Source organism: Pristiophorus japonicus, chromosome 15 (assembly GCF_044704955.1).
Source record: "Pristiophorus japonicus isolate sPriJap1 chromosome 15, sPriJap1.hap1, whole genome shotgun sequence".
NCBI lineage: Eukaryota > Metazoa > Chordata > Chondrichthyes > Pristiophoridae > Pristiophorus > Pristiophorus japonicus.
Genome location: NC_091991.1, coordinates 147,508,769 through 147,532,077, shown reverse-complemented (window position 1 = coordinate 147,532,077; position 23,309 = coordinate 147,508,769). Strand labels below are relative to the sequence as shown.

Here is a 23,309-nt window from a genome sequence, read left to right as displayed (position 1 = left end):
CATCAAAGGAATGCACAAAACAGCCTGTAACAAAAAAGTGATTGCAGTCTGGGATCATGAGATGCAAGGAACTGACATTCAATTATCCACTACTGTGCTCAAGTGGACCGCCCTGACCTGTGTGAGAATACCACCGCAGGTCGGGGCTATAAATAGAGCTGGAGCGCCGATCCCTGGAACATCGTGGGTGAAGGTGCGGCGAATGAGGGTATGGGGCCCAGAAGAGCTGAGGGCCCAGGGGCAGCACGGGCCAGCCCACACTGCGATATGTGGGCGTACTAGGTCAGTGCAGCAGAGCAGGTCTCTAGTCGTCCTGGTTAACCCTTGCCACTGGATAAAGGCCTAGCTCTGTCAAGCCCATGTGCAATGGTCACCACACATTAAAAAAATCCACGCACAGGCATCTTCCACCCCCTCAATTGCAGTTCAGGGCTGGAACATCAGGTACCTCCATTGAAACATCTGAACCCTTGTGGAAGCAAGTCATCCTCATTCGAGGGACTGCCTACGACTGTGCGCCTAATGAAGATATTTTATACACACTTACTCTTACTGTGTCGTTTAGTAATTTGTCCTCAGAATCTTCATCAAACTCTGTCTGGGGGTAAACACTAATGGAATAGTTTCTCAGGTCTTGTCGAATCTGAAAATCAATGAAGACAGCCGAGATTAAAGGCTGCTGGTGTGGAAGGTGTTAATGAGGCGAGTAATTGTCGACACATGGCGTCGGGAGTGGCCATAGCAGGTTTCTGCTACTGTCAACGCCAGCTCCAGTTTCACTGAATTCATTGCCTGAGGTGTAAGAGAACATTTTTCATTAAGTTTACGAGACTTAAATAGCACAAAGAGAAGACAAAAATATTATTCTACAAAAAGCAACCCGGGACATGTCTGCACATCTGGAAGATGGTGTTGTAAAGGATATATGCAAAGAAAATGCTGCATTGACATAGTGCAGTGTTAGTAAGGATGTAGGAAGTAAACTGGAACTGAAAATAACACAGCTATGCAAATTACCATATATGTGACATGACGAGAGAGGATGCACTGCAGGAATGAATTTCTATGAGCCAGATCTTGTCTCAATCAGCTCTGTTTAAAAGGCAAAGCTGGGCACATAAGAGCATGGGATAAGTGGTGACCCATATGGCATCTGTGGAAGTTGTTCTGCTGTAGTGAGTCTTCAAAATCTTCCCCTCCAGTAAGCTCAGTGTCCCAGTCAGCTGATCTCACTCACCTCCCCCCCACATCGACTGGCGCGCTTCCTCTGGGGCCGTGACTTGAGCCCGCAGTTCACCGGTCCTATACTAATGAGGCCGACTGATCAATTTGTCGCTGGCCTCTTCAGGCATGTGTGGCACTGGGATCACGCCCCAACTCGGGTGCAGTTCAAATTCTAGGCCGCTTTTTCTGACAAAGCAAGTCATTTGACCTCTGCAGGTGTCGGTGTCAGTGAGGACATCTTGCAGGCTGAGCTGCCAGGCTACCCTCCTTTGGTCCTCCTCCTCTTCCAAGCATGGTGGATTCCACTGGGAAACCCAATTTTTTTTTAATTCGTTTATGGGATGTGGGTGTCGCTAGCAAGTCCAGCATTTATTGCCATCCCTAATTGCCCTTGAGGTGGTGGTGGTGAGCCGTCGCCTTGAACCGCTGCAGTTCGTGTGGTTAAGAAACTCCCACAGTGCTGTTGGGGAGGGAGTTCCAGGATTTTGACCCAGCGACGATGAAGGAACTGCGATACATTTCCAAGGATGGTGTGTGACTTGGAGGGGAATTTGGAGGTGATGGTGTTCCCATGCGCCTGCTGCCCTTGTCCTTCTAGGTGGTAGGAGTCACGGGTTTGGGAGGTGCTGACGAAGAAACCTTGGCGAGTTGCTGCAGTGCATCTTGGAGTCATTGGTGTCAGCAATAGTGCTGGGACTATAAAAATAAAAGGGACATCTGGTGTAAAGGCACATGAAAGTCTCAGTGCCAGGAACGGGAAAAAAAAAACTAGCCTCGTTTTATGAAAAATATTTTCTGACTGTTCCAACTGACTGTTTCTAATAAAGAAAATTTTCCATTTAAAAAAAAATGAACCTCATCAAAAAGTTTTCCTTAGTTCTGGATAGGATGAACATGGGCCGATTGTTAACTCAGCAATAAAAACAGCTATTTCTATGAACCAGCAGAAGAATGCATCATTAAAACACAAACAATCTCAGGCATTATCCAATTTTGAATTCGGCTCTCTGATAATCATTTATTTAGCCACTTTGAACCGTGGCAGTTAAGAAAAACAGCACATAAGTATGGTCAGAATTGAACGGCAGTGAATAAACAACGTGCACTATCAGTGTAGTGGACAGTACCAAATACATACCCTCTGCTTAAATTCTCGTCTCTCGTCTAAAGTGAGCGTATCTGCTTTAGCGATAACTGGGACTATATTGACTATTTTGGCTAGACGGTTCATGAACTCTATGTCCAATGGACGTAACCTGCAAAACAGCAGAAGAATCCATGATTTGCAGCGCTATCTGTTGGTAATTTCAGATCTGCCCACTTCATTTTTACATTTCCAGGACACAGAATGATTCACTGAGCTCTCTGTTACATACATTCAATGACTTCTGCCCTTCATAACTGGTAATATACACAACACTCTTTTAAAACAACAAGCACCTTTTACGTAGTGAAATGTACCTACACACTTCACAGGAGCGATTATTTGACACCGAGTCACATAAGGAGATATTAGGACAGGTGACCAAAAGCTTGGTCAAAGAGGTAAGCTTTAAGCAATATCTTAAAAGGAGGAAGGAGAGAGGTAGAAACATAACAGTAGAAATAAGCCCTTATGAAGAGAGATAGAGAGCTCTGATATAGTGCCACATGTTTCATCTGGGTACATCAAAGGGGGGCTTAACTTGAATAAAACAAACATTATGAGGGTTTAATGTGGCAGCTGAGGTTATTTCCAGCCTTGACACTATATCCTCAAATTAGTCAAATACTCTTCAACAGAAAGACTGCCATACTCTGATGGTACCTCTGGCAAGTAAATCTACAACGTTACAGTCTAGGTATTTGCTGGCTTACGTGAAAGGCAATATGGTCTCTTGTACTAATTCCAACTCTTGTGCATGAACACACGATAATTTCCACATGTTCACTTGTACACAAATGCACTCATCTCTTGACTTGTTTCCACAGACAGCAAGGTGAAAAGCATGTTACGGAAAAGTTTGCTGTCAGGTGTATCTGCTCCTGACTAACTTGATTCTCTGGGAGGTTCAGGAGGCACAAGAGAGTGGAAATAGTTCAAAAGACCATATTGCCTTTCCTGTCATTTCCTGCTTAGGAGCAATTTTCTTTGTCAGTGCTGACCTTTTCTAGGTTGGACAACTAAACACAAAATTAGAGGCTGTAGGAAAACAATGTAGGCCATGAAATCCCAGCCTCCCCGGGTCCATACGGAGTGTGTACGGACCAGGGAAGGCATCGCAAAAGCCAGTTTATGGCGTGCAATGCACATACGCTGAAAACCGGCATTTCCGATTTGTCAAGTTTCTGGCTCGACAGATCCTCCGCATTTCGGGGAGAAGAACATTCCCACAGCAGAGATTGCGCTATTTGCCCATTTCTTGTCCTGCGAATGTCCTTAAAACTTTTGCGCCTGGTAAAAGCAGGCACATAGCCTACTTTTATCAGCGAAAGAGTTTTAAAACATACAAAAACATCTCAAAATAACATTTAAAATACACATTTTAATGTTAAAAACCCTGCCTACTAAGGTAAGTTTATTTTAAACCATAATTAAAACTTTTTTTAAAAAATCGGCAAAGATTTTTTTTCAAAAACATTTAAATCAACTTTAAATCATCTATAATGTATTTATGTGGGGTGTTTTTTTAAAAATGTTTTATGTAGTGTTTGGGTGTTTCTCATTCATAGTAATAGGAGGGTTTCGGACTTACGAAACTCCTATTACTATGAATGAGAGAATACTTTTCCGTGACTGGGTGTCCAGGCCCACGTGACTCCTACGGATATCCCAACGTGAACGCGCTCTGTTGCGCAAGAGGCGGCCTCAGAACCGGGATCTCTGGTGGACGCAGCAGGAAATGGTAGGTGCGGATCTTTTTTTTAGCCATTTTCTGGCGAGCGCCCGTGGGAAGCAGAAGTCCGGGATTTCAGGGATTAATCTCAAAGGAAATTAGAGTAGCTAGCATCAGACTGACAGTGTTTAAGTCTCCAACACTTGCACAATGGCAAACAGCAGCTTTTCAGTACAGCTCGTTGACAGACAGATCCTAAACAAGGAAGAGGTTAAGTCACCGATGATATTTCAACTGGGGGATGATTCTTCAGTTTGACGCAGGTCAGATTCCTATCATTGCAGCTTCGTTGTTGAAGTTTATCAAGCCAACAATCTCAGCAACTGGCAGCGCACCATGAAAATCCGTTTCAATGCCGTGCACCAGGTGAAGGAGCTTTTCTCGGGAGGGGCCGTACATTCTTGGATATAACATGCTGCAGCAGATTCTCGCTAAGTCTGAAAGTTACTGCAGGGTTACCACCACTCACTCAGTTACAAATTTGAGAGACTGCTCAGTTGTCACACGGTCTTTGGACAGAGAACAGACAGGCCATATTAAATCAATGTTACCAACTGAGGAAAAATGTTACATTAGACTCTCCTTTCTTTCATTAAGTGTGTGCCCCTAATACGTTACAGCTGCTGAGGTTGGAAGGTATACACTAGCCGAGGGTTTGGCTTAAAGCACTTAATTCAAAAACGTTGGCTTCTAAATCAAATTACTGTTCATTCAAATAGGTGTTATTCATCTTTCTGGATGGGAGGAATCCTTATTCCTGCATCGGAATCAAATTTACTGTCAACAGTTTTGCCCCCGCCCCCCCCCCCCCCAAAAAAAAATCATTCCTGACAGGGTTTCATAGATTCTTACAAAGTCCCAGCACAGAAACAGGCTATTTGGTGCTTAGAGTCTGAGCTGGTGTTTTGGTCTAATGTGATGCACTATGCATTAGGAGCACTTGAGAAATATTTAAACAAGTTGACTTTGCATTCATTACATGGCAAGGTCAGCTCATGTAGGTGAAATCATGCCCAGGGCCTGATGAGCAACAGCCCTGGGGCCTCTGCATTGGCCCCGAATGGCTAATATAGTCAGGAAGCGAAATTCTAGTTTGGCTGTGCTTGTCTTTCGATGGTCACAGCTTTTAATAGCTGAGGAGAGCACATTGCTAGAGCTGTGTAGAAGCCTCCAGTTGCAACTAGTTTACTTTCACAAGTCGCATCGTTAAGAAAAAAACCCAGTACAAAATGAAAAAAGGTGGAAAATGTTGATATGAAGCCAAATTCCTGTGTGTTTCCAATTCACACATCCTCTTTGCATTTCTCTATTTACACTTGTAGTGCCCTAGTTCCATATTCTTGAACATGTGATTTAATCCCATCCTTTTGCTATAGTTCTGTAACGTGACAAAAAAAGAATGATCGATAAAACTATTAAATCACTGAGGTGATGCACATCTATTAGTTCTATCACTATGAGATTATAGTTGCTAGTACGGGGAAGGTGGCTCAACCCATGGCTAACAAGGGAAATTAGGGATAGTGTTAAATCCAAGGAAGAGGCATATAAATTGGCCAGAAAAAGCAGCAAACCTGAGGACTGGGAGAAATTTAAAATTCAGCAGAAAAGGACAAAGGATTTAATTAGGAGGGGGAAAAGAGAGTATGAGAGGAAGCTTGCTGGGAACATAAAAACTGACTGCAAAAGCTTCTATAGATATGTGAAGAGAAAAAGATTAGTGAAGACAAACGTAGGTCCCTTGCAGTCAGAATCAGGTGAATTTATAATGGGGAACAAAGAAATTGAACAAATACTTTGGTTCTATCTTCACGAGGGAAGACACAAATAATCTTCTGGAAATACTAAGGGACCGAGGGTCTAGCAAGGAGGAGGAACTGAAGGAAATCCTTATTAGTCAGGAAATTGTGTTCGGGAAATTGATGGGATTGAAGGCCGATAAATCCCCAGGGCCTGATAGTCTGCATCCCAGAGTACTTAAGGAAGTGGCCCTAGAAATAATAGATGCATTGGTGATAATTTTCCAATAGTCTATCGACTCTGGATCAGTTCCTATGGACTGGAGGGTAGCTAATGTAACACCACTTTTTAAAAAAGGAGGGAGAGAGAAAACGGGTAATTATAGACCAGTTAGCCTGACATCAGTAGTGGGGAAAATGTTGGTATCAATTATTAAAGATGAAATAGCAACGCATTTGGAAAGCAGTGAAAGGATCGGTCCAACTCAGCATGGATTTATGAAAGGGAAATCATGCTTGACAAATCTTCGAGAATTTTTTGAGGATGTGGACATGGGAGAACCTGTGGATGTGGCATATTTGGACGTTCAAAAGGCATTGACAAGGTCCTACACAAGAGATTGGTGTGCAAAATTAAAACACATGGTATTGGGGGTAATGCATTGACGTGGATAGAGAACTGGTTGGCAGACAGAGAGTTGGGATAAACGGGCCCTTTTCAGAATAGCAGGCAGTGACTAGAGGGGTGCCGCAGGGCTCAGTGCTGGGACCCCAGTTATTTACAATATACATCAATGATTTAGAAGGAGGAAGTAAGTGTAATATCTCCAAGTTTGCAGATGACACTAAGCTGGGTGGCGGTGTGAGCTGTGAGGAGGATGCTAAGAGGCTGCAGGGTGACTTGGACAGGTTAGGGGAGTGGGCAAATACATGGCAAATGCAGTATAATGTGGATAAATGTGAGGTTATCCACTTTGGTGGCAAAAACAGAAAGGCAGAATATTATCTGAATGGCGAAAGATTAGGAGAAGGGGAGGTGCAGCGAGACCTGGGTGTCATGGTACATCAGTCATTGAAAGTTGGCATGCAGGTACTGCAGGCGGTGAAGGCAGCAAATGGCATGTTGGCCTTCATAGCTAGGGGATTTGAGTATAGGAGCAGGGAGGTCTTACTGCAGTTGTATAGGGCCTTAGTGAGGCCTCACCTGGAATATTGTGTTCAGTTTTGGTCTCCTAATCTGAGGAAGGACGTTCTTGCTATTGAGGGAGTGCAGCGAAGGTTCACCAGACTGATTCCCGAGATGGCAGGACTGACACATGAGGAGAGACTGGATCGACTGGGCCTATATTCACTGGAGTTTAGAAGATTGAGAGGGGATCTCATAGAAACATATAAAATTCTGGCGGGATTGGACAGGTTAGATGCGGGAAGAATGTTCCCAATGTTGGGAAAGTCCAGAACCAGGGGTCACAGTCTAAGGAGAAGGTGTAAGCCATTTAGGACCGAGATGAGGAGAAACTTCTTCACTCAGAGAGTTGTTAACCTGTGGAATTCTCTACCGCAGAGAGTTGTTGATGCCAGTTTGTTAGATGTATTCAAGAGGGAGTTAGATATGGCCCTTGCGGTTAAAGGGATCAGGGGATATGGAGTGAAAGCAGGAAAGGGGTACTGAAGTGAGTGATCAGCCATTATCTTATTGAATAGTGGTGCAGTCTCGAAGGGCCGAATGGCCTACTCCTGCACCTATTTTCTGTTTCTATGTTTCTACAGCTTTCACGATTTTACTGGTTAATATAGACTTTTATTTTTTATTACTCTTTTAAGCTTTTAAAAAAATGTAATCACATTATTCAACATTGTTTCAGTGTGTGAGATACACAAGGATAGCAAGCACATTAATAGCGAGTTACTAGCTCTCTGAATTGGCCTGAGTCTTGGACATGGGGCCTGCACTGGACTGAGGTGAGGGAGCGCAAGAACTGGAGTGACTCGAAGTGGCAGGTTGGGGTGGAAAGTGCAGGTCAGCACTGAGACTTGGATGGAGGCGAAACTAATCAATGGGAAAGGTACCATTAATGGGACCAACCAAGATAATAAAACTAGTCGATGAAACCGACGGATCAATGTAACTGGTGGACCAATCAGATCCCAGAAAACAAGGCTTCAGGTGATGAGCCAATCAGGTCACAAAAAGTATGGGTTCAGCATTGGTTTTAATGACAATTGGATGAAATAGATAGATTGAAGACCTTAAAAATGCTGTGAAAGAACGTCTTTCAATTGCCTTTGAAAGCTAGGTTTCTGCATTCTCTCTTCCCTAGTAACCCAATGACAGATTTCAAATGAAGCCACTGTACAGTTACATTTTAATACGTAGTTATATCAACCAGGCTGTTGGATTGATAATCAATGGTTCTCATACCGAGAGTGGTGATGTGACAGAGGCAGAGCTCCAGATTTACACAATGAGACAGGAGATGCTGAAACGTCAGACTCCGGTGCTAGAATTACACAGATCAATATTGCAGTTTGTTTGCATCACTGCCACTGGCCGGTGGAATGTGCCAGGTGAAATACAGACCCTACTCATGTCACACCCACACAATGCTTTGACATCCCATTGTAACGGCCTGTATCCCATATCTGGAGGAGATGACCCACCCGCATACCTTGACATGGTCTTTCCTGTAGTATTTGTGCTTGAACCAATAATTATTATACCAATATCATATATAATATACCTAGTTATATTGCCGCACAGGAAAGATACAGGTGTGAACAGTCCTGAGTTCTTCCGCTGAACATTTTATTCCAGTTGCTTGTTTTGAAAACTGATCTGCTGCACTATTAGCAATGGCGGAATATCCGTCTATCACCTAACTGCTTTCACCTTGAGGTCAGTCTCCCTGATCACAGCTAATGGGCTGCTTTCAGACTAGAGGAGAAATCAAATATGCTTTGAAGCCAGTAAGAGCAGAACACTTCTTACTTAAATAAATTATTTCACTAGACAGTAGATCCTTTGTTGTATATTGTCATCTAATCTTATGGGACAGAAGCACGCTCTTCAATCTTGGTCATACAATTAAAGGCACAGTCATCGTCACCATCAGATCCTGCAAAATTATCACTGGAAAACGGATACGGAGTTATTCTGAAAATGTACTCAATTACTTTAAAAGGCTGGAATTTTTAGAAAATAACATTCCTGATTTGATTTTTTTCTCCTTTCCGTTCCAATTTCCCCTCCCAACCCAAAGGCACCGACTCCTGCTTAAATAGTCATTCTTCGGGTGTAAGCTCGAACAGTGAGTGTTGGCGGACTGCTCGAATTACCCGAGTGGGTGGTGGAAGGAGGCCCTCTGGGCGGCTGATCTCCACCCGCTTCAGGTGGGCACTTCGTTGGCAAGATGTAAATAAGGGCCAGGAGTTAAAATTGCCTGGGCTTCAAATCGATGAGGTCATTGGCAAGGGGGGGGGGGGGGGGGTTGGGGGGAGGCGGAGCAGGTATAGACATTGATGGTTCCTCCACCTGGTCAAAACCCACTCCCAGTTAAGATCCTCCCCCCTTTTTCTATGTTTCCCCCACCAATGTGTAACATAGGTATTTCGCTACATTATTTGCGAGAGGATCATTTCCACTTCACCTTCTTCCTCACATTACGCAGCCCGATGAAGATTCCTTACAGATTCTCTGCTCCTGCTTTATACCACAATCTTATGGAGGTTCTGTTCTATTTCTGGAAAACCTGTGCAATTTGCACGTGTCCCATTGGCTCTTACTCTTTACAACTTTACCACAAATTTATGACAGTTTCACTGCAGGAAAAAATGCATAGAACTGAAGATCATTACACTTCAGGCCCTGGTCAGCACTGAGCAGTTCTTTCTGGGCATAGGGTAGTCAGTGGTGACTTGCAGACTCTCCAACTACTTGCCAACAGTGGGCTGTATTCACCCGAGTGACTCAAAAGTAGGGACGTATCAAGGGAAATAAGGAATTAGAAAGTGTATTGTTTAAAAGCTCATCTGTACACATTTCCCTCGGTACACAGAGAATAATAATTAATTAATGTTGAATATGAAACTGATAACCAAGATTACAGATAGATTGATACCAATTGTTCACTGATGTGGTGCCAGTCAGTGCAAGGGTCATTTTAACTTTTGGTAATAGTGTAAAACGGGTGATATCGGTTTGGCCGCTTGTTATCTTATCTGTTTTCACAGTAGCAAAACTATTCAATTTGATAGAAAACGTGTTAATACGAACTACATAAAACAAACTAAACTTTAAAATATTATCTACAGTGACTAAAGACTAATAATACACCAAGGCTATATTTTGCACCATTTCTGAGGAATGCGTACAGTGGATCGTTGAGTTTAATGGCAACTGGTTTAGAGTTCAGCATTAAACAACGCTAAGAACATCAGGGCAGTGACAACCTTCTCCCTCTAGCCATCTCGATAGATAATGCTTTAGTTTCAACAAGGTTCAATTCCTTTGAAATGGCCATTCTGAAGTCAGTGAGGCAGTTGAAGAGTTTCCATGTTAAAAGGGCATGAGATAAAGGCAGATAAAGCCCTCACTGGGTGACAAGTATCCATCACTCCTGCGCTTAATCACATGCTGGGATTATAAGAAAATAACAGCTTGTCAATTGGTACGCTGGACATGTTTGCTTTGCGGGGCTGTGTGAGAGAGATTTTAGTGAAAAGTCTATTTTGGAATCTTCGACCTGTCGCTTGGGGGAAGAAAACAGCTATATTTTTCTTTCAGAATGCTATCTTCTGTGCTGCTTATGTAGTAACAGAGAGGGTTGATGTGGGTAGTGTGGGTGATGTTGTGTATATGGACTTTCAAAAGGTATTTGATAAAGTATATAATAGACTTGCTAGAAAATTTGAAACCAATGGAATTAAAGGGCATTCAATGGAATTAAATTGTTGAAATTTTCAACAATTTCAGGCCGTAACTCTTGCCCCTTTTTTCTGCTTTTTTCCTCTTTCTCATGGCAAGTGATGATTTTTCCTTTTACACCCTATCTAGACTCATCTTGCGTTTCTTAACTTGTCCCATTACCATCTCCTTTTGCCTTGCACCATCATCCCTTTTGTCTCTTAATATCTTGAGCCTTCCACCCTATCACAGACCTTTCCTTTAAGGAACATAGAAAATAGGTGCAGGAGTAGGCCATTCAGCCATTCGAGCCTGCACCACCATTCAAATAAGATCATGGCTGATCATTCCCTCAGTACCCCCTTTTCCTGCTTTCGCTCCATACCCCTTGATCCCTTTAGCCGTAAGAGCCATATCTAACTCCCTCTTGAAAATATCCAATGAACTGGCATCAACAACTCTCTGTGGTAGGGAATTCCACAGTATAACAACTCTGAGTGAAGAAGTTTCTCATCTCAGTCCTAAATTGTCTACCCCTTATCCTAAGACTGCGTCCCCTGGTTCTGGACTTCCCCATCATTGGGAACATTCTTCCCGCATCTAACCTGTCCAGCCCCGTCAGAATCTTGTAAGTTTCTATGAGATCCCCTCTCATCCTTCTAAACTCCAGTGTATAAAGGACCAGTTGATCCAGACTCTCCTCGTAGGTCAGTCCGATGAACCTTCACTGCACACCCTCAATAGCAAGAACGTCCTTCCTCAGATTAGGAGACCAAAAACTAACACAATATTCCAAGTGAGGCCTCACCAAGGCCCTGTACAACTGCAGTAAGACCTCCCTGCTCATATACTCAAATCTCCTAGCTATGAAGGCCAACATACCATTTGCCTTCTTCACCGCATGCTGTACCTGTATGCCAACTTTCAATGACTGATGAACCATGACACCCAGGTCTCATTGCACCTCCCCCTTTCAGATAATATTCTGCCTTTTTGTTTTTGCCCCCAAAGAGGATAACATCACATTTATCCACATTATACTGCATCTACCATGCTTTTGCCCACTCACCTAACCTGTCGAAGTCACTCTGCAGCCTTTTAGTGTCCTCCTCACAGCTCACACCACCACCCAGTTTAGTGTCATCTGCAAACTTGGAGATATTACACTCAATTCCTTCATCTAAATCATTAATGTATATTGTAAATAGCTGGGGTCCCAGCACTGAGCCCTGCGACACTCCACTAGTCACTGCCTGTCATTCTGAAAAGGACCCGTTTATCCTGACTCTCTGCTTCCTGTCTGCCAACCAGTTCTCTATCCACATCAGTACATTACCCCCAATACCACGTGCTTTGATTTTGCACACCAATCTCTTTTGTGGAACCTTGTCAAAAGCCTTTTGAAAGTCCAAATACGCCACATCCACTGGTTCTCCCTTGTCCACTCTACTAGTTACATCCTTAAAAAAATTCCAGAAGATTTGTCAAGCATGATTTCCCTTTCATAAATCCGTGCTGACTTGGACCGATCCTGTCACTGCTTTCCAAATGCGCTGCTATTTCATCCTTAATAATTGATTCCAACATTTTCCCCACTACTGATGTCAGGCTAACTGGTCTATAATTACCCGTTTTCTCTCCCCCTCCTTTTTTAAACAGTGGTGTTACATTAGCTACCCTTCAGTCCATAGGCACTGATCCAGAGTCGATAGACTGTTGGAAAATGATCACCAATGCATCCACTATTTTTATGGCCACTCCCTTAAGTACTCTGGGATGCAGACTATCAGGCCCTGGGGATTTATCGACCTTCAATCCTATCAATTTCCCTAACACAATCTCCCGCTTTATAAGGATATCCTTCAGTTCCTCCTTCTCACTAGACCCTCAGTCTCCTAGTATTTCCAGAAGGTTATTTGTGTCTTCCTTCGTGAAAACAGAACCAAAGTATTTGTTTAACTGGTCCGCCATTTCTTTGTTCCCCTTTATAAATTCACCTGAATCTGACTGCAAGGGACCTATGTTTGTTTTCACTAATCTTTTTCTCTTCACATAGCTATAGAAGCTTTTGCAGTCAGTTTTTATGTTCCCAGCAAGCTTCCTCTCATACTCTATTTTCCCCTCCTAATTAAACCCTTTGTCCTCCTCTGCTGTATTACAAAATTCTCCCCTCCCCACTTTCCCTGCCCCTACATTTTTGTTACATATCTAACTTTTTCCAGTTCTGATGAAAGGTCATTGACCTGTAATGCTAACTCTGTTTCTCTCTCCACAGATGCTGCCTGACCCGCTGAGTATTTCCAGCATTTTCTGTTTTTATTTCAGATTTTCAGCATCCGCAGTATTTTGCTTTTGAATTAAAGGGGCAGTGGCTGTGTGAATACAAAACTGAGTAAGGGACAGAAAGCAGAGAGCAGTGGTGAATGGCTTTTTTCCCCAGACTGGAATAAATGTGCAGTAGTGTTTCCCGGGGATCAGTAATATAAAGGATATACAGAGCATAATTTCAAAGTTTACAGATGGCATGAAACTCAAATGTAGTAAACAGTGAGAAGGATAGTAACTGATATCAGGAGGACATAGACAGACTGGTGAAATTGTCATACACATCAGATGAAATGTAATGCAGATAAATGTGAAGTGATTCATTTTGGTAGAAAGTTTGAGGATAAGCAATATAAACTAAAAAAGTGCAATTTTAAAGGGCAGTGCAGGTACAGAGAGACCTGGGGGTGTACATACACAACTCTTTGAAGGTGGGAGGACTAGTTAAAAAGGCTGTTAAAAAGGCATACTGGATCCTTGGCTTTATAAATAGAGACAGATGTACAAAAACAATTAAAGTTATGTTAAACTTTTACAAAATACTAGTTAGGCCCTAGCTGGAGTATTGCAGTCAATTCTGGATATCACACTTTAGGAAACAAGTTAAGGCATTAGAGAAGGTGCACAAGAGATTTACGAGACTGGTACCAGGGATAAAAGACTTCAGATACTCAGAGACTAGAGAAATTGAGGTTGTTCTCATTAGAACAGCAAAGGTTAAAGGGAGATTTGAAAGTGGTATTCAAAATCATGAAGGGTATTAATAGAGTAAATCAGGAGAAACTGTTTCCAGTGCAGAAGGGTCGGTAAACAGAAGACACAGATTTAAGGTAACTGGGAAAAGAATTAGAGGCAACATGAGGAATTTTTTTTAAATTTTTTTTTTTATAAACACAGCAAGTTATGATGATCTGAATGTGCTGCTTGAAAAGGTGGTGGAAGCAAATTCAGTAATAACTTTCAAAGGCGAAGGGGAAAAGTTTGCAGGGCAATGGGGAAAGAGCAGGGGAGTGGGACTAATTGGATAGCTCTTTCAAAGAGGCACGCTGGGCCAAATGTTGTCCTCCTGTGCGGCATCATTCTATGTGCTATGCAATTATACTTTATTTTCAGAATATTAGTAATAAATTTAGGTAAATATATTTGCAAACATTGAATTCTATATGACATGTGTCTTTAGTGTTATATTTTTCTTATATTGATGGATCCTTTGGTAGAAAGGTTAAATCAGGTTCTTTATTCTGTAACATTGAGCACATAATGCAAGCTGACACTCCAGTGCAGTACTGAGGGAGCGCTGCACTGTTGGAGATTCCATTTTTCAGATAAGATGTTAAATCATGCCTCTGGCAACTTAAAAATTCAGGCAAAAAGGTGCAACTTCCAGTTGCTGTCAGGTGTGGTAAACAAGCAGACCATTCTGTACCAGGGAGGTGACAAGTACATGCCTTTCCCATTTTGTCCACAAGGGTGCAAGAGCTGTTGGCATGGAGTCTGACTGCTGGAAACAAATTGTTTCAATTTTAAAGAACAAAAACAAATCTTTGTAATCCAGAGGTTTTCTCCTGGTCTTCCACCACTATTTGGCACGGGGTAAAGAGGAGCAGAGAGCTTTTCTGATGTTTCTGGTATTGGGGGTAATTTATTGATGTGGATAGAGAACTGGTTGGCAGATAGGAAGCAAAGAGTAGGAATAAACGGGTCCTTTTCAGAATGGTAGGCAGTGACGAGTGGGGTATCGCAAGGTTCAGTGCTGGGCTCCCAGCTATTTACAATATACATTAATGATTTGGACGAAGGAATTGAATGTAATATCTCCAAGTTTGCAGATGACACTAAGCTGGGTGGCAGTGTGAGCTGTGAGGAGGATGCTAAGAGGCTGCAGGTTGACTTGGACAGGTTAGGTGAGTGGGCAAATGTATGGCAGATGCAGTATAATGTAGATAAATGTGAGGTTATCCACTTTGGTGGCAAAAACAGGAAGGCAGAATATTATCTGAATGGTGACAGATTAGGAAAAGGGGAGGTGCAACGCGACCTGGGTGTCATGGTACATCAGTCATTGAAAGTTGGCATGCAGGTACAGCAGGCGGTGAAGGAGGCAAATGGCATGCTGGTCTTCATAGCGAGAAGATTTGAGTATAGGAGCAGGGGTGTCTTACTGCAGTTGTACAGGACTTTGGTGAGGCCACACCTTGAATAGTGTACAGTTTTGGTCTCCTAATCTGAGGAAGGACATTCTTGCTATTGAGGGAGTGCAGCAAAGGTTTACCAGACTGCTTCCCGGGATGGCAGGACTGACATATGAAGAAAGACTAGATCAACTAGGTTTATATTCACTGGAATTTAGAAGAATGAGAGGGGATCTCATAGAAACATATAAAATTCTGGATTGGACAGGTTAGATACAAGAAGAATGTTCCCGTTGTTTGGGGAAGTCCAGAACCAGGGGTCACAGTCTAAGGATAAGGGGTAAGCAATTTAGGACCGAGATGAGGAGAAACTTCTTCACTCAGAGTTGTGAACCTGTGGAATTCTCTACCACAGAAAGTTGTTGAGGCCAGTTCGTTAGATATATTCAAAAGGGAATTAGATGTGGCCCTTACGGCTAAAGGGATCAAGAGGTATGGAGAGAAAGCAGGAAAGGGGTACTGAAGTTCCATGATCAGCCATGATCTTATTGAATGGTGGCGCAGGCTCGAAGGGCAGAATGGCCTATTCCTGCACCTATTTTCCATGATCCTATGTTTTGCACACCTCCCTCCACAGCTGCATTTGCCAATACAACACTCACTGTACATCAACATCATTGATTGCACCTGAAGAGCTTCAAGACACTTTTGAGCGATATGATAAATACCACTTTTTTTCCCCCTTATAACTTCTAGAAATTCTCCAGTAATTACCTCAAGACCACCCAACCCACTTTCTACACAAGCAAGTGTGCGAGATGGAATCCAGTGTAAAACACCCTCAAAGGATATATATTAGTAATAAACATTTTGGAACACAATCTTTTGGCAGTGTCCCATCAAGTTCTATCATGAGAGAATTCGGAAAATATTACATGTGAAATTTGGCAACAGAATTCACAAAGGCAGACTACAGATAGTAAGGAGAGGCATCCAGTTTAAAAGAAACATTAGTACTAGACAGTGCATTAAAGAACTGATATGTCCTTTAAAGGATAGGTTGAGATGAAATATTAGAGAATCAGGATGTGTTAAATAGATACTTATAGCTGTCTTCACAAAAAAAAAAGATTGATTAAATTCCAGATGCAGTCGTTTTGGCTCAAAAATCTATAGCACAAATCTCCAGCTGTAATTCATTTCTTATGAAAAATAAATTAACTGTCTATAGGCACATGGGCTAGAGGGATAAAAACCTAAGGAAGCATGGAAGAAAGGCAATATAGCCCATCCACTCTATTCATTACACCCTCCCCCAATAGATCATCATGTCTGGAATTAGTTTCAATAATAAAGTTCAAAAGGAAATTGGATAAATACTTGAAGGAGAAAAGTCTGCAGGGTGATGGGGAAAGGGCAGGGGAGTGGGACTACTTGGTCTTTCAAAGAGCCGGCACATGCACAATGGGCCAAATGGTCTCATTCTATGATTCTAAAGTGCTTGTTTGCTGAAGTAACCCTTAGTTGTGCATATTATGTTGCTCAGAAAAGTCAAAGACAATAAATAAACAAACTCAATCTTCCAGTGTTCGAGCTTTAGCTACAATAATGCATAGAGCTTAACCAAGCCTACTTCAATACCATAACACTCTCAGAAAACAAATGCTACCAATTCAATTTTTCTTTGAAAACTAGTCATAATGTAGAGCAGTCCTGATAAGCTACATCAGATTAGAGTTTGCTGACACTCACCATTGAAGCTCATATGAAGGATATTCACTCTGGTGAGGTACTGAAGGGAACTGGATCACGGCAACAAGTCAATGGCCTAGAAATTGGTCAATGCAAGGTGCTACTTGAACTACTAAGGTCCCAATATGATGGGCAGGAAGTGTGCGCACATTTTTGGCGAGAAGTGCACTAACCACCATATCGGGTAAAGACAAAAAGTGTGTGTCCTTCACCCACGCCTGAAACAGGCGTTAGGCTTTTTGCAAATGCTTGGCATCATCTTGGTAAATCATTTCTATACCTTGTCCAAGACCGTAACATCCTACCTAATATGAGGTGTGCAAAGCAGTACACAATATTGTAACTGGAGCCAAACCAATGATTTACATGGTTTGCATTACCATTCGCCTTTTATGTCTCTGTTTATAAATCCCAGAAACCCATATGCTTTTCTTTAACACCTTTATCAACTTGTCTTCCGACTTCTAAAGAACTTCTCTACACCTCTACTCCTCTTAAACATTTACCATTTAGCGTATGAATGCGGATTTAAAAATAAACGAGCATTACATTATGAAATACACAATATATCATTCTGCCGTCCTGGTGATGCTGTGTCCCTTTAGAACCACAGAATGTCCCAAAGTGCTTTACAGAAGACAACAAAGTACTTTGGAAATGTAATCACTGTTGTAATGTGGGCAGCCAATTTACGCACAGCAAGGTCCCATCAACAGCAATAAGATAATGACCAGATAATCTGGTTTTTTTTGTTGTTGGTTGAGGGTTAAATATTGGCCAGGACACTGGGTAGAACTCGCCTGCTCTTCAATATTGTGCCATGGGATCTTTTACATCCAATTGAGAAAAAACACGGAGCCTTGGTTTAACGACTCATCTGAAAGATGGCAACGCCAACAGTGTAACATTCCTTCAGCACTGTAGTGAAGTGTCAGCCTAGATTATGCGCTCAAGTCTCTGGAGTGGGAGTTGAACTCACAACTTTGACACCGAGGCAAAAGTACTACCCACTGAGCCAAGGCTGACACAAAGTGTAACTGCTGTTAAGTAAACACTAGGTGCAGGTCAGAATGCTGATTGGCGAGGTCAGTTGATGGTAGACCTCCTGACTCCTGTGCCAATTAAGGTCTTTCAATTGCCTGAGGAACTTTTTACATTCCAAATGGATACCTTTGTTTCACTATACTATTTTTTTTACTTCTGACAGAAGGTTTGAGTGCGACACTAAGTGTGACAAACAGGAAATGCATGCTCAGAGCACCTTTAATATCTACTGCATAACCTGAAAGAAAAACAATGCTTGGCTTTACAATCATTACATTGCATCAACTTAATAGGCCTTTCAGAACGTTAAGGACAGTTATTGAGAGACTATTATCATATACATACCAGTGTCCTGTGGGGGGCACAAAGTATACACAACAGTGTACTCTAGAATCGGGAATCCGCTTTTTCCGGTTGATATTAATCTCTTCCCTCAGGTACTTCTCATACTGTTCATTAATGTATTTTACAATTGGTTCCCAGCTGTAACACAGGATTCTTTGATTATAAACTTTTCAAGGTTCAATCAAAACTGCCGTTTTTTTGCAATACTGAGGACCTTATCTGGAAAGGTGACATGTGCTACCTGTTCCTTTGCTAAAACTCCTCAGATTGTTTGGAAATTACTTATATGAAGATCGAAATAAACAAAGTATTAAGATATGTAGAATTGTTAATTGGTAAAACAGGGTACTTGCAACTTCAAAAACCATACCTCCCAAGCTTTTCCTGATTGTTCAGCTAGGACTTTTTCCACAAAGAAAGCATCTGCTAATCTAGTTATTATAGGTAAGCAGTCTTTCAGTACCACACTTTTCTTGACACTTACCTAGCAGACAGGTGCTCAGATGTTTTGACATCACAAACTACTGTTGCATGGGGTTTATGTACCGCAAACTGAAATCTGATTAGATTCGCAGATGTCAGGTGTTTAAGCTGGCTTATCCTACCCTAAATACTCATTTGATATGTCAAGATCGTCCAGATTGTTACGTTCTGTGCCATTTGTCTAGCTTTTTCTAGTATTTGTCAAAAACACTGACATTACGTTAAAAGTTGTTCCTCAGCAGAGGCAGCTGGAACTCCAAAAGAGTTTATTTTGCAACAGAACTGGCAGTCAACACAAGTACAACACTTTCAGCACCTAAAATATTGGAATTCAAAAACGCTTCCATGTGTTTTCCTCATCACCCATCCAAAAGGTTGTCCTTTGAGTCCCAAGGAACTCTACCATTAGTTGCTTCCATTGGGTAAATGAGATCAATAGTTGACCTCATTGCTCAACATGTAGGGGCAAGTTATGTCCTTCCTTGGTTGGAGGAGGGAGAAACTGTGGGGGCAAGTTTTGGCCCTCCTTCAGAGCGGCACACCTCTGAGAGGCACGCCTGTTTCCTGGAATAAAAAGTGCTCCTAAAGCCTACCTCGGCATTCTGCACTCCTTCTCGGGCCCGTTCCAGCTTGGCGCGGCGTACCAGCATCTGCGGGGGGTGGGGCCAATTCTGTGACTGCAGGGGGGCGGGACTAAGTCGGAGAAGATGATGTCGTGCCGGCAGCCCTGCGCATGCGCACACTCGTGCAGTGAGAGACAAACATTGGCAGGTGGCCATTTTTAAAGGTAAATGAGGAAAAGTGCTGTTTTGTTTTGTGGAGCTGTGGAAAGGCTTGAGAGTGAATTTTGCTGATTTTTGTGTGCCTGAAGGAGTGCTTTTAGCAGCACTGTTGAAGAAATCACCTGCTGAAATCAGTGAGTGCTGCTTGTTGCTGCTAAACTTCCAGAACAAGTGCTGCATAGGTGCATGCAAAATAAGGACTGTGTGTTTTGAAAAATCAGAGTGTCAATTCAATACAGCAATGGAACAACGTCCACCAAGAACAAAGAATTTCTTGCATGAGGAAGTGGAGAAAAAGTTGTCATTGAGCAGAGATGGCAGGAGCTGGATACCAGCAACAGAGGTCACATAAAAGTGCCACCCAAAGAAACGAAGAAATGCTGGAACCAAGTTGCAGAAGATTACTGCGCAGTGGTGCATACCAGGAGATCTGGAGTGTAAAAAGAAATGGCATGACCTTGGTCAAGTAGTTAGTGTAAGTAATATTTTCATTTTTCAATGGAATCGTAATTGTAAATGTGACTATCTGTATGTCCCACCCTGCAGAAAGACGCACTCTGTAAAAAGTTATATTTTAATCTTTGCAGAAGAAATTGGCCCACAACAAAAGGGAAAGGAACAGGAAAAGGCATGCCAAATCTGCATCCACTGACACCCTTGGAACAGAGGGTAGCTGCTATGATGAGTCGTACATGGAGAAAAGCAATCAGTACAGCACAAGCTGGGCCCACTCGCGAGGGAGAGGGTAAGTCCTGAAAATGCATCGTGGCCCTTCAAATCAACCTGCTGCCTCACCTGCTATGTGTGAGAGTACTCATGTCACCCATCCTGCCCCCTCCTCTGCTGCTAAACATTTGACTGTTCTGATATATTTTGCAGAAGGTGATGCCAATCCTGAAGATCCAGAAGAGCCACCAGATTCGGTCGATCCAGACCAAGGATGGCTGCAGGCGTTGACTGAAATGTCATCAGGGGAGACCTTCGAACTTAATATTTATGAGCCACATTAGCAGACATCAGTGTTTCAAACCCTTGCATAGGTTCTGGTTCCACCTTCCATGGTTTCACAGATTCCGACGTTGCGGGTCCCAGTGGTGCTGCTGATGTAATGCAGCAGTTTACACCCACTGCCCCACCATCCAAAACCACAGCTCCCACTCGAGTGTTGCTGGATGCAAGACCCAGGGCCGCACCATCCCAGCCCGCGGCTCCCACTGGAGTGGTGCCGTGAGGCAGACCCAGGCAGAGGAGAAGGAGATTGGAGACACGCTCTCCTGAGATGCAGCGTGCAACAGATGCGACTCGGGTTGTGGCATTGGGTGTGGAGAGCAATGACCTTACCCAATCACTCGTGGGCAGCTTCAGTGCAGTGGGCGAAGAGGTAACGGTACTGACGGGAGAAATAGCCGTAATGACACGGGAACTTAGTGAGGGAATGTCCGAGGGAGTGCAATCGATGGCACAGGCCGTCAGGGAGGGCATGCAAGTGGCGGCATAAGCCCTCATGGAGGTAGCTGCTGCAATAAGGGCACACAACCCCGCCAATCAAATAACACCCCCATGAAGAAGTGAACATTCACCGAGATGTGGATGAGAGATGGTTGCAGCCTTTTTTTGCTGCTTTTGTTCTTGTCCTTGATGTAACTGTAGTAACGTTTTTCAAATTGAAATTGTTTTGTAACTTTACAATATAAGTGATTAGTGTAAATGCTCTAACATTTTGTAACTTATTTAATTTTGCACCTAAAAAGTGATCTTGAAGTTTGTGATCTTGAGTGTAAGATTTTTCATATTGAAATTGTTTTGTAACTTTACAAGTTTATAAGTGATCTTAAAGTTTTTAAGTGATCTTCGAGTCATATTAAAAAGTAAAGTTTGATAATATTTTATTACACTAACGTTAACTCTTCAATAAAATACTTTTTCATTAAAACCGAATCATGTTCCATTAACACAACACAACAACTCCAAAAAATAAACATGTCCATGCACAACAGTGGTCGCAGAGCCCTCAGGCATCAGTAATTGAAGCGTTCACGGATGAGCTGCTGGTGAAGGGTTCGAGCAATCGTTAAAGGAGCATGATGGACCGCCCTCCTCCGACCTCGTGCTCCGGCATCAAGCACTTGCATGCTTTAATGATCGGCGTCATCATCCTCATCCTACTCTTCCAAATTACTATCAGGCACTCTCCCCTCGTGTGCGTCTTCTGGTTCCACTACCAGCTCCTGCTGCCGCATGATGGCTAAGTTATGCAGCATGCAACACACAACAGTGAACTGACCGACAATCTTAGGAGAGTATTGCAAGTGGCCTCCGGAATGGTCCAGGCATCGTAAACACTGTTTCAAGATGCCAATGGTCCTCTCTATGATGCTGCACGTCGCAATGTGCGACATGATGTACTGATGGTCAGCTTCCGTCCGTGTTACGTGTAGGGGCATCATTAGCCAGGCCATACCCTTTGTCTCCTAGTAGCCAGCTCTGCCCTTCTGGCTGTTGCTCAAACAGATCAGATATAACGCTGTTGCGTAGGATGAACGCATCATGGGTGCTGCCAGGGTATCTCGCATCGACTGACATGATGCGCTGCTTGTCGTCACACACGAGCTGCACATTAATGGAGTGGAAACCTTTTCTATTCCTGTACTGCTCGGAATCCTCCACAGGTGCTCGCAAGGCGATGTGGGTACAACCAATGCAGCCCTGCACCTTTGGGAAGTCAGCAATCCTGGAAAAGCCTACAGCCCTCTCATGAAGTCATTCCTATGCGCATACAGTGCAGCCGTGACCTGGTAAACCCAGGCATGTATTGCACGTTGAGAGATGGCGCACACATCTCCAGTTGTAGCTTGAAATGATCCCGAGGCATAGAAGGAAAGTGCAGCTGTAACCTTCACTTCAACAGACAAGGAAGTCAGCATTCTGCTTCTGATCTGTAAATCTGCTCTCAGCATATCACAGATCTCAACGACAACTTCTCTGCAAAAATGCAGCCTTTTGCCACAATCAGCCTCGCTCATTGTCCAGGTACGAACGCCTGGCTCGATATTGCCGACGTGGGTAAGGTCTTCTGCCCATCAGCCTACGGGCTATGAAGTTCCTGGTGTGGTGAGCTCTAACCAATTCTCTCCTATGCAGTGAATTGATGGAGAACCATTGCATAATCCGTGTTGCCAATGCAGCACCCATACTTGAAGTACAAATTATACTTTTAAGCTGGCTGGCTCTCCCTCCCGGTCCTTTATACGCCTCCCCTATACCCTGGCTGAACGGCCCAAGTCTTCGCAGCTCGGAGCCTGCTGCTGCTGCCGCCGGATTCTACTGCCGTCGCTGTGGCCTGACGCCTCCCCTATCCCCTGGCCAAACAGCCCAAGTCTTCGCAGCTCGGAGCCTGCTGCTGCTGCCGCCGGATTCTACTGCCGTCGCTGTGGCCTGACGCCTCCCCTATCCCCTGGCCAAACAGCCCAAGTCTTCGCAGCTCGGAGGCTGCTGGTGCTGCTGCTTCAGACAGGTAGGAAAATTAAATGTATTTTTTACTTGCTTTATTTATCATTTATTATTCAGGATGGCTCTTTATTTGTAGAAGTGAAAGTGTTAAATGCTTGTAAAATTCCATAACTTCCCTCCCCCCTCCCCCACCAATATCTCGTTCCCAGTGCCTAATTTCTAAAGTGTAGGCAAGGTTTTTCTGAGCATACAAA

The 23,309-nt window shown here is 43.2% G+C and overlaps 1 protein-coding gene across 8 annotated transcripts in view; it reads right to left on the bottom strand.

Moving 5' to 3' along the window:
• Nucleotides 1–23,309, bottom strand: part of septin12 (septin 12) — a 429,590-nt gene that overhangs the window by 32,383 nt on the left and 373,898 nt on the right. For all 8 annotated transcript variants that reach the window (XM_070901064.1, XM_070901066.1, XM_070901070.1 and 5 more), the window contains 3 exons: nucleotides 18,341–18,478; nucleotides 2,363–2,480; nucleotides 548–643 (listed from right to left, as the gene is read on the bottom strand). In XM_070901064.1, the coding sequence (XP_070757165.1) occupies nucleotides 548–643; nucleotides 2,363–2,480; nucleotides 18,341–18,478 (352 nt within the window). The remainder of the gene's footprint in view (nucleotides 1–547; nucleotides 644–2,362; nucleotides 2,481–18,340; nucleotides 18,479–23,309) is intronic.